This window comes from Marmota marmota, unplaced genomic scaffold (assembly GCF_001458135.2).
Source record: "Marmota marmota marmota unplaced genomic scaffold, marMar, whole genome shotgun sequence".
NCBI lineage: Eukaryota > Metazoa > Chordata > Mammalia > Rodentia > Sciuridae > Marmota > Marmota marmota.
In genome coordinates this window covers 45,520,168-45,532,736 of record NW_026000037.1, presented here as the reverse complement: position 1 = coordinate 45,532,736, position 12,569 = coordinate 45,520,168, and the positions used below count along the sequence as shown (strand labels likewise).

Sequence of the window (12,569 nt, the reverse complement as noted above, 5' to 3'; positions counted from 1 at the left end):
GCCTTAGAGTGTGAGGGTGGAGTGGGGGTGGGTGGGAAGGCTCTGGACAGACCAGAGTATAAATGGCTGTTTTCCTCAGCTCCACAGAAATGTTCTCTAGTGTCTTCCGTTGAGAGAGAGAGAGAGGAGAGCAGAGCTGTACCCCTCTGACTCTGATAGCCCTTTCATCTTATTGCCTCCACTGCACCTTGTTACAGATTGACACTGTTAGCCTTAGCCTTGGGACAGTTGTGTCCTAGGATAGGTTCTGCAACACCGGCCATCTAGTAATAGGGAGGATAGAAGCTCCATGTTATCAGGTTCAAGGAAAGATTTAAGGTTAGGCACAGTAAGAAATGAGACAGAGATGCCCTCTAACTGAAAAGTAATGAGGAACTGGATTTTAAATGGACTCAGAGTTACAAATCTAGAAGATTTTATGGGAGAGAATAATAGGGCCACTGATATCCACAGGTTAAAAATATATATATTGTTCCAGGACAAACTGAAGGGAGAGAAAGTGGTGTCCCTGTGCTGCAGGGGAGAATATAACAAAACAGCTGGGAGGTGATGAGTTCTATTAGTTGAAAGGAAGCAGGAGGACCATGGCTACTGGATACAGGGAGTGAAGTAGAAAACGAGGCATAGTCTCCATGCAAGAGCATGTTGAAGTAAAACCTAGTGTTGGGGTCCCAGGAACTTGTGTCGGAACATTGGATTCTCAGGAGCTTGCCTGAGTTTTCCTTTGTGTAACTACTAGAGGTATAACAAAGTCAATTTTGTGTACAATTGAAATAAATTTATTGGGGATCTTTGTTTCTTATGTGGTAGCCTAAACTAAACCTTTACTCCCTCAACTTAGTACCATCCTCTTTTCTTCTTTTACAGATTAAATTGGTTTTTTTTTTCCATTTTTTCCCAAATCATATCTTGGGTCCATCTGTCACAGCTGGGATGTTTCTAGTCTAACTTTTTCAGTTAAAATCCTTTCTTTCCTAAAATAATCTGTAATTATTTTCTCTAACCACAGGATGAACTGATTTAGGGGCTGGTTTTCCGTTCTATAGGACTTGTCCAAGAAACTATTTGTATTCATCTATTGCAAAAGATCAAATTACATGCTAATATTCTGAAAGTAAAAGCCTATCAGCAACCCTCAGCAGCAGTGAAGTCTGTATAAAACCAAGCCCTGGCAGCCTGTACACATATCACTAGTTCAGAGTGTGGCATTAAGAATATTTAAAAGGTCATTTGTGAACTGAAGAAGAGACCCTGACTTAACTTATATGGCCTTTTGGCTCTAGTTGAACCTTTTCTTTGCAGCTATTACTGACAACCCCCATCTCTTTTCACCCTTTCCAAAGTCCCAGGAAGTTTGTAGCAAGCCACCCTTCCGATAGGTCTATCTCTTCAGCTTGGAAGAGAGAAATGTTCTCACAGTATCTAATCAGTTCTAATGGCTGGTTTTTGTCCTACAGGGAGGTGGTTGTTGTAAGTATACTTTCCTTCAAACTTTTGTGTCTAGAATTTGTCTTGTTTTAACTTAGTTCCCAAATGTGCCTTATATTATTTTCTGTTTTTACTTTGAGGTGTGGGTTACAGAAGAATTGAAGATAGTGGGTGGGGGATGGGAGTAAGAAACCACTTGCTCTGACAAACAGCTTGTTTTTTCTTTGACATTGAGATTTTTTTTTTTTTTTTTCTCCTTTCTTGGAAGCAGGAGTTAAGGTAGGGGAAATAATTGGAGGTTGCAGAGTATAAGAAATTAATTTTGAGGTTAGAGAAATAGAAGGAGGGGATGATTGAAAGGTGATTCAAATAACCATGGGTAAGATTGTTTCCTAAGAGAAAAATCAAGGTTGTTGAAACTTAGAATGAAGGAAGACTTGGAGAAAGCATTAAGGATGACAGACTGCATTGCTGGCCTGTCTCGGGCTGGCCAGTGAGTGAAGCTATGTAGAGTAACAGTTGATTAAGATCACTGGAGTCTGGTTGTGTGGTCTTGGATTTGAACTTATGTCCTTGAATCAGTTACTCCTACTCATCCATTTTCTTTTTTATAGAATAGGATTAGCATGAATATTTTTCAAAGTGTTTTAGGGAGTGATTGCATAAGATAATACATGTTGATTCAAAGCACAACACCAGGCTTATTAGTAAGTGCCTCTAGTGTTATCTAGTGTTATGGTGATAATATTATAACACTGATAGATAATTAAAAGAAACCAGAATCTCTCTCTCCCTCTGCTTTTTTTTTTGTATTGGAAATGTAACCCATGGGCACTTTACCATTGAGCTACACCCCCAGCCCTTTTTATTTTTTGAGACAGGGTTTCCCTAAGTTGCTGAGACTGGCTTTGAACTTGGAATTCTCCTGCTTCAGCCTCCCAAGTTTCTGCATTTTTCCCCCTTTCCTTTTTGGGGTGCTCTTTTCAGTAGCTGAATTAATGGGCAGCAGAGGCACTCCAAACCCTGAACAGTGGTAGCCAGTAAGTGATATTGATTTTTTTTACCCCAATAATTTTTAGCATATTTTAAGATTAGTTTGGGGGACAGAATTTATCATTCTTTTTATGTCTCCTTATTTATGAGCTGAAATTAATTTTGCTTGCATAATGATAATCTGTAAATAGATATTTTGGGGCATCAGCTTTTGTTGGCTTTGTGGTATGGAAAGTACAGCAGTGTCATTGCTTTTTGAATTTTTTTTTTTTTAATTCCAAAAGGATTTTTGACTTTAAAGTTTGGTAACTATTAACATTAACTATTACCCAGATTAAAACTCTATACATTAAAGTTTATGGAGATGATACATTATTTATTTATTTGTTTTATTGGCGTATTGTAATTATATATAAATTGGACTCATTATGTCATATTTATACATGCATATAACGTAATTTGAGATGATACATTTTTTAATATTGTCATTCCTTTACAGGTATATATAGAAGGATATGTATTCATTTTTTTAATAAGCTGAGCTTATTAATTTGGAAAGCATTGTAATTAGACAGGTATTAAATGTGCATCTACATGGCTCTGGCATTGATGGACAAGGTAGACAATAGATTTTGCTGCTATGGATTTTAGTGTATAAGGGAGACATGTTCAGAAGCCCATAAAGATCTGAATACATAATTATTAGTAATGATGATTTCTATGAAAATTAACAAAGTAATATGTGAAAGTGAAAGAAAGGTTTTTGAGGGGTTAGGCACCCTACTATAAGGAAGGGACATTTATATTGAGACTTGATAGATGAGTAGGAATTGGCCAGGTTGGGCTATAAAGAGGACCCAGTGACAGCACACATACACAGGTCTAGAGATGGGCAAGAAGCAGACTGATTGGAGTGCCTAGAAGTAAGGGGCCAAGGGTGTTATCCAGACTTGTTTACAGACTCTAACACAAGGGAACTAAGGAAAAGATGGTGGTGAGAACCAAGGGGGGCTCGGTAACAGTGAGGACACGGGCTTAGAGTGCCTTACCTCAGCAATGACGGTAGTTTCCCTTTCCAGCTTTCTTGGGCTGTCTCTAGCTCAGAGCTCTTCCAGGTCTCTGGTACCTGGCCATTCTCATGTTTTTCTGTTCTAAGTTAAGCCTTAAGTTCTTGGGACATACCTCACTTGTCCTGGCCTTGGGCCTCTACAGAAGCTGAGGAATTGTACCTTTTTCCTTACATGATACCCTGATGTGCCTGCCCATGTCTGCATCACATCCCCTGTCACACACACACACACACACACACACACACAGACACACCTGGAGCACGTGCTCTTCCCATTTTCCTAATACTTTTGTCCTGGTCCTATTAAAATACTACCTCCTCAGGGTAGTATATATAATTCCCTCATGCTCCAGAAATATCTCAGCTTGCTTTCTTGGCAATATAGTTTAATTATTTCTTACTTAATATTTTAGTTTTTAAGTTATGCAATCTTTTTGATAATTATTTGACTACCAGCATATCTATGTTATAAGTTCCACAATAGCAAGAACCATATTTTCATGTCTAATATGTAGTATATAGTATATAGTTCCTTATTACACCACCTAGTAGGTTCTCAATAGTATTTGAATGCATGAATGAATTAATGAAAGAAGGACTGGGAATTCAGAGATAAGACTGAGATGAAAAAAATAGATTAATGGTCTCAAATGGCTTTTGATGACTTATCAGATCAGTTTAATTTTTTTAACGTACACTCAAAATATGTTGATTTGTGTTTTATATTATATGCAAAGTATGTATTATAAAATATATATATGGGTTTGGCTTTGGGTCCTTGGATCAGTTACTTCCACTCATCCATTAGAAAATCCATAGAATAGGATTAATATGAGTATTTTTTATAGTGTTTTAGGGAGTGATTGGATAAAATAATGCATATTGATCCTAAGCACGGTGCCAGGCTCATTAGGAAGTGTCACTAGTGTTATGGTGATAATGATGTAACACTGACAGATGACTAAGAGACATCAGAATTCCTCTTAATTTCTTTCTTTTTTTTTTTTTTTTGGATACTGGGGATTTAACCCAGTGGCACTTTACCACTGAGCTACATCCCCAGCCCTTAGCTTTTCATCACTATAACAGAATACCTTAGACATTTAACTTAGAAAGAGGAAAGGTTTGTTTTGTCCATGGTAGAGGTTCTAGTCCATGATGGGTTAGACCTATTGCTTTAGGCATCTAGTTGAGGTATGGATAGCAATGGTGAGGATCTCATGGTGGAGCAAACTGCTCACCTCATGGTCAGGTTAAAAAATAGAAAGAAGGAGTTAGGATTCCACGGTCCCCTTCAAGGACATGCTCCTAGTGACCCAACAACCCTCTACTGGGCCTCATCTTTTAAAGATTCCTCCATCTTCCAGTAACACCACCCCTGGGACCAAAAGTTTTACACGTGGTCCCTTGGGGGACATTCAAGATCTAAATTTTAGCAATATATTAAAAAGAAATTTTAAAAACTAAATATGATACTTCAAATATGTGCATTTTATTGTACTTTAATTTTACCTCAATAAAGCTATGAAAAAAAAAGCCAAATATAAAATATTTAAGGTAATAGTGATGGCATCACATTATTACTGAAAAGCCCGGCATTCCAGCAATATTTATTATATATGTCAGAGGACGTGAATTCAGTTTTCCATTTTTTAAAAAAATTATGGATTTGGGGAGACTGCTTCATACCAGATTAACCTGAATATTCTTAACTTTTCTTCAGTAAAGTGGTTAAAGAAGAACTACTAGGAATAAATGATGTTGGGGCATCGTTTTCTTATTCTTCTGGTGCTTGCATCAGTAACATAATCAATCTCTAGTTTCTTTAATGATTTTAGGACACCTGCCCTTGGGGGAGAGCTCATTTCATTATAACCAGCCAGTATAAATTATGAATCCACTTAAATGGACCCTCAAATCTATAGTGCACAGCTGCACTCCATAAGCAGATCATGCCCACCCTTTCATCCTGTAACTCTGCTCTTCCTGAAAGCCACCTCTCGTTCTGCTGTCACAGGGAACTGAGAAAGACTTCCAATAAAGACTTTAGTCATTTACTACTTTTTGAAATTCACAGTTTTGTGAAAAAGGGAGTTTAGTATTTTTATTCCATGGCTCAAGGAGTATTTTGTATGGCCATTGGATGCATGCATCCAAGGCGGGTGGCTCTTGCTGGGAATTTCAACAGACACGACTACAAGTTGTTCTGCACCAGTGCTGGGGAGCTGAAATGAAATCTCTTAGGATGGAGAATTTTCTGTCCCCACAGCACAATACCTTAGGCCAGGTAATTTGGGAAGAAAAGAAATTTATAGTTCCAGAGGCAGGGGAATCTAAGAACACAGCTGCAGCATCTGCTCAGCTCTAGTGAGGGCCCCCCTTGCTGCATTATAACATGGCAGTGAGGCAGCTGGCTAGGGTCACTTTTCCTCTTCTTATAAAGACTACAAGTTTATCTTGTCCTAATCACCTTCCCCAAAGCCCCACCTCCAAATACTACTAATATATATCTTTGGGGATTAAGATTGCAATACAGGAACTTTTGGGGGGCAGATTCAAACTATACCACCTTATGAGCTAGATCATGAATGATATGAGGAGAGGAGTGGGTAAGAGAGAGTTGTGGGTACAGCAGCTCAGGTCAGTTCAAGCAGAGGGCAACAAATAGCATATTGCTGTTCAAAGGCATAGAGAGTGTCAGAGGAGTCGGCCTGTGGTTGTGAGAGGTCAAGATGAGGAATTTGTAGCCTCAAAAAAGACTTGCTACAGAAAAGATCTATGTGAACGCGAATTATTATAACAACTACAGTCGAAGAGGGCCACTCCAGTTTCATATGGTTTTAAAGATAAAAGAAAGGTGCATAAAAATCCCCAGTACCCCTCCTTGCTATTAGAGAAGTGATAGATTGAAATATAATTGTGGAAAAAGGAAAATATTAAATGAGAGGTAGAAAGATGGGATGGAGTGTGGTAAGGAAACAGTCAGACAATCAACTGAAGGAGAATCACAAGGAATCTACTCCAAACGGGTTAACAGAATTTGCCCTTTGGTTTGAAGGTGCAAGAGTAAGGTAGCACATTAGCCTATTCATAAAGAACTTTATCAGTTTTCTTTGTTAATCTATCCAGAAAATTGTGTCTAGCCAAATTCCCATCAGGTTCCTGATATTTGCAGGACTTATTCAAGTGGAAAAATTCTTAACTCAGGAAATTGAGCTTCTGCCAATATAGTTTTAGGCCAACACCAACTTGAAATTTTTGTCAACTATCCTAATGATAATTTCTCAATGATAATTTCATATATTATAGATGTACATGATTTCATATTTCAGGAGTATTCCTGTCTTAATTGCATCTGTCCTTTGTTAAAATCTGAGGTGAACTAGAAATGCATTGCTTTGCCATAGATGAGGTGATTTCTGTTTGCTTGTTTGACTGTTTTCTTTGAAATGCAGATTCCACCGCGTCTTCACCTTTTAAAGCAAAGTAAGGCACAAATATAGTAATTCAGCTTGAGTTATTCAGTCTCTTAATCTTTTAAAAAATATTTATATTTTAGCTATAGTTGGACTCAATACTTTTGTTTTATTTATGTATTTTTATGTGGTGCTGAGGATCGAACCTAGGGTCTTGCACGTGCTAGGCGAGCTCTCTACCGCTGAGCCACAACCCCAGCCCTGGTCTCTTAATCTTTAACATCATGCTAGAGTAGTATATCCATTCTTCTTAGGGATTTTACTATTATGCCAATGTAGTGTTCAGTAGGGTTAGATCAAATTCAAACCTGAAATCTGTGGGAATGCCTCATCTTCAGCCTTTACACCACTACTCCCTGAGTTTCCTTCCTGAGTTTTTCATCTAAGAGGATGGGTTCCGAGAAAGTGAATCTGATTAACTCCTTAGATGACTTTCTTAGATCAATGAAAAGGGCATCCAATTGAATGTGCTAAAACATATGGGAACATACGTTAGAGGGATTTGTAAGAGGGGCCTTCAGTGGCAGAGAAAGATGGTATGCTTAATTGAATTTGTCATCCTGCAGTTAAATTTTTGTTTGACTTACTTCTTTTCTCTTCCCTCCACAGTTGTACGATGATAGATGGAGTGATGATTCTTCCTGTGCTAATGATGATTGCTTTTCCTTCCCCGAGTGTGGAAGGTAAGGGACATGCAGCTATTTGGATTAGGATAAGTATATTGTGTATCATTTGGCTTGTTGTAAACTAGGCAGGTCTTAACCCTATTAGCCTCAACACACCTTTTTTATAATAAATATTTGGTAAAGCCCCTTGACTGTTTTGAAGTGCAATTCTGATCCCTATTATAATTTAAAAGTATTTGATATAAAAATATAAAAACCTGGCATAATGCACCATCTAAAATAAATATTAAGAAGAAATAAAGAAATTTCTGTAATTAACAGTATAGCAATATATATAAACAGATTCCATACATTCAATCACAGTCAGCATGAGTATGCTTGAAGACATAAAGAGGTAGAGTAGCTTCCCAGTCCCCATCCATGGTTCCATTTTTCACAGTTCTAGTTGCTCGTGGTCAACCATGGTGCAAACATATTAAATGGAAATTCCAGAAATAGATAATTCATAAGTTCTAAATAATTTTTATTATGTATAATATGATTTTTCTGTTATTGTTGTTAATCTCTTAGTGTGTTAAATTATAAATAAACTTCATCATAGGGTATATATGAGGAACAAACATAGTATATTTAGGGTTTGGTACTCTCCATGATTTCAGGCATCCATTGAACATTTGAGAACAGGTATCCCCAGAACAAGGGGGGTGGGGGGCTACTCTAGCACATGCTATGTATGTAATAATCTTCTGTATCCTCAGAAGCAGGTTGGTACTGTTGTGTGGTATTAGTGTCACAAGTAGCCTAACCTTCCATGATTGCATTTTCTGAATAAAAACCAAATTGAGAACTGCTGACCTTCTGCTGTAGTTTGAATCTGGAATGAGCCCCCATGTGTTAAAGGCCTAATTCCCAACTTGGCACTATTGGGAGGTGATAGAAACTTGAAGATTTGGGGCCTATAGGAAGTCTTCTGGTTTTTATTTGGGTTGTTCCCCCAAAAGGGGTTTGTGGGACCCCACCCCTTCCACTTTTTATCTTTTGCACTTGGCCTTGAGGTTAATAGAGTTCTTCTGCCACATGCTCCAACCATGATATACTGTGCTGCCACTGGCTAAAATAATGGGACCAATCTGTCATGGACTGAAACTCCCCAAACTGTGAGCCCAAAGTGAACCTTTTCTCTTATTACGTTGATTATCTTGGGTACTTGTTATAGTAATGGAAAGCTGATAACATGCCCTCAGGTTATAGGATATTTATATGTTTTTGGAGATTTACATATAGTGACGGTTTAATCTACACTATTTGTAATAGGTACTAGGCTCAATTAATTTTACCAAGATTTTTCATGTAAATGAATGTGTACTGGGACAGTCAAAATTTGTGTGGGCATTGGCTGTCTTTGTCTATGTGGGCTGTGATCACAAAAATGTCATAAACAGGGTTGTACATAAACAACAGGAATTTATATTTCAGTTCCAGAGGCTGAGAATTCCAAGTTCAAGATGCTAGCAGATCCAGTGTCTGGCAAGGGCCCATTTCTCCTTCAAACATAGCAGGCTAAACTTTAGCTGTGTGGTACCACCAAGGCATTTCAAGGACTTTGGCATCTCTGGTCTCCTGCCAATTTTCAAAAAGTTGCTTAGAGGTAGTACTACTCCTTTTGAAAGAATAAAATGTATTCATAATTCTCTGCATTTGTATGTAATTTCTTTTAGCATGTTGTTATATAACTCTGTATATACATAAAACATAAATACGCCTTACTGTGCATCAAGCTGTGCCCACTCTGTTTTAGAAGGTTCCTCCATAGAGAGTGGTGCTTACAGTGTGAATTCAGCTTCCTTATAATAGGTGGGACAGTAAGGCTAAGTGAGGGACATTAACCAGTTATAAGTTCTTTGGGATATAATGTTATATTTTATATAATTGATAAGTTTCTAGGGAAGTAACTGGAAAGTTAGTGTAGCCCATACTGCGGGGACATCTGTGCTGAATCTTCTAGAATGGATTTTGTTATTTTTTAAGCTTATACTATTTGATCTATTTCTACTTCCTTTTCATATTCATTGACATACATTGTGCTGCTTCAGTATCCAATATTATGGCCAGTAGTCAATGTGACACTTGAAGTGTAGCAATGGAATTGAGGTGTGCTGTAAGTGTAAGGAACAAACTTGATTTTTGAAGACAGTGAGGATGTAAATTCCACTTGTTTCTTTTTCTTACTATGTTGAGCAAATTTGGAATTACATAAGGTCACTAATATTTTGTTTCTCTTGGACAATGGAGCTATAGCCCACTTTAGATATTCAGTGTGTAGACGCTGCTCTAAGCAATATTGTTAAAGACTTTGTGATAATATGACGCTTGTGTCAATTAGTGCCAAGGATGTTTGAAGAAAGTTTTCCACTGTGGCAGTGTGAAGGGATTAATAGGAGGAAAAGGGCTTTTATAAAAGCTGACAAGATTTGTTGAGTTAGCAGGGGTTTTCATCATTAAATGTTCATCTGGGGCGATTGTGCCCCAGGAAATACTTGGCAATTTCTAAACACATTTATTTCAAATGAGTTTCTAGGATTCCCTGTCTTCTTTTAAATTACTTAACAATTTGATTTTTTATTGTTATTTTTTAATCTAAAGAATCTCAGGACTAAATTCTCTCCAAATGTCTTATATCTTTCCCTAGGTGCCTTATCAGTTCTTTGTGGTATTAAGTAGTACCTTTGGGTTTACACTGGCATCATGGACTTAAGTGTGATGTAGATAAGATAGAAAGAAAAAGGAGCAGAAGAGAAATTGAGGTGGAAATGTAGTATAAAGAGAGAAGGGGGTTGGAGAAAGAGTGGGAAAAAGAGAGGCGCAAATGGAATTTATGGAAATGTCAATAACATCTCTATTGGTTGTTTTTTCCTGATCCCAGCTCTTAAGCTGCCCAGAGAGTCCAGCAAATGATATTTTCATGCCACAGTAAAAACACATAATGAAACTAGTTTATCTGGGCTGATACAGAAATGAACGGCCACTAAGGTTTTGCTATTCTATCTACCACCACCACCACCACCACCAGAATGTTTACAAATATGGACCAGAGTGTGGGAAAGAGTGTCTCATCCTTTAGCTGAAATACTTACTATCTTTTTTTTAAAAAAGAACATCCAGTGAGTGCTCTGACCTAGAGTGCTCCAGTCATAATGGCCATTGCCTTGTGCTCTCTTCTCTCCCTGGCTCAGCTCCATGTTGACTGTCAATAGCATATTCTATGAAAGGCACTCTTGTTTTTATGTATGTACCAGTACCTTTTTTTTTTTTTTAAACACAGAAAAACTCTATTTGTAACATACTCTAATGTACTCAACGTTAGTTGTAAAGCAAATGTTAAGTATACAATACTTAGCCAAAACAGGTAAATTCCAGGGCAGACAAGGAAAACATTTGTAATAGTACTATAGCTTATCTGGTGCTGAGCTTTATAGATTACCAAGTTTAAAAGAAAACAGGACCCATATTTAATGTTTATAGAGTAGAGGAACCAGCTTATTAATTGTGCATCAGTGATATTATTGATACTAGATGACATCATTGGGACCTAAATAAAAGTCATAGAGGTTTTTTGTTGTTGTTGTTGTTGTTTTGGTACTGAGGATTGAACTCAGCAGTGCTTTACCACTGAGCCATATCCCAAATCTTTTTATTTTATTTTTTTTAATTTTGAGATAAGGTCTTGCCAAGTTGTCGAGGGCCTTACTGAATTACTGAGGCTGGCCTCAAACTTGTGATCCTCTTGCCTCAGCATCCTAAGTCTCTGGGATTATAAGTGTACACCACTGTGTCTGGCGATATTTTGTTCTGATGTATTTTGTAATCCATTAAAAAACAAACAAGGGTCAGACATGGTGTCATGAGGCTGTAATCTCAGCTACTGAGGAGGTTAAAGTAGGAAGATGGCTTGAGCTCAGGAATTCAAAGGCAACCAGGGCAACAGAGCAAGACCCCCACCTCCGAAACAACCAAAGAAGGATGGGGAAAGGTTGGTCAGTGTACACTGAGTTATAGTCAGACAGTTCTGGGGTTCTGTTGCATAGTAGGATGGCAAGTAATAATAATAATGTGTATGTCAAAGAAAGCAAGGAGGAAGAATTTTGGATGTTTTCACTACAAATAAATGATAAATGTTTGAAGATATAGGTGTGCTTACCATGATTTGAGCATTATGCATTGTATAAAAGCATCAAAACATCACTTGTCACCCATAAATATGTACAAATTTATGTGCGCTCCTCCAAAAAAAAAATCAAACCAACTCTTCCTCCTTTGTCTCCCTGATTTTTTTTTTCATTGCTGAGGACCAAGTGTTTCTTAAGCAGTGATTAAAAATGGTGATAACACTTCAAATGGTAGTTCCAAAATCATGGACCTACTATTGGATAGAGTTTGTGTGTATTTCAGAAACTTTTTTAAGTTCTGTGCAACTCTAAATGCTCTGGGCAAAAAGGGACTCTTTTTTTTTTTTTTTTTAATTGTTGTTATTTTTGTTTGTTTCCAAATACAGAAAATTGGAAAATACTGTGTACTGTAACGATCCCTTTGATGATTGCCCATAATATTTATTTATTTATTTATTGCTTAATACGTGTGAATTATTGGGCTAATCGCCTTATGTTATTATTTCCCATATTAATTAGTACTTATTTTTTCCTAAAAAAATTCTCTCATTCGATGATATGGTAAAGAAAAAAAAAGTTATTCTGAACAAAAGAGATAAATTATAGTAACAAGAAATGAGAGCAACAAATTTAACACTGAGATACTTCTTTTACATTCAATCACCCCTTCAAGAACTTCCTGAATCCTCAATAATGAGAAATTCAAAGAAAGGCTTTTCTATTCTTCCCCCCAGTGGCAAAGAGGGGCACCTTTGTGGACCCTAACAAAAAGTCCATTGAAGTTATCCCCTTCCTTCCTTCATTGGGTAAT

The 12,569-nt window shown here is 37.3% G+C and overlaps 1 protein-coding gene across 4 annotated transcripts in view; it reads left to right on the top strand.

Annotated features, from left to right (window-relative positions):
* The window catches only part of Acvr1 (activin A receptor type 1), an 89,844-nt gene that overhangs the window by 32,303 nt on the left and 44,972 nt on the right, over positions 1-12,569 (top strand). For 3 of the 4 annotated variants that reach the window (XM_015479200.2, XM_015479199.2, XM_048812297.1), the window contains one exon: positions 7,576-7,649. In XM_015479200.2, coding sequence (XP_015334686.1) covers positions 7,583-7,649 — 67 coding nt within the window. In that variant the 5' untranslated portion in view covers positions 7,576-7,582. Of the gene's footprint in view, positions 1-1,447; positions 1,471-7,575; positions 7,650-12,569 lie in introns of those variants that run through there. The other variant, XM_048812298.1, reaches the window with a different exon arrangement.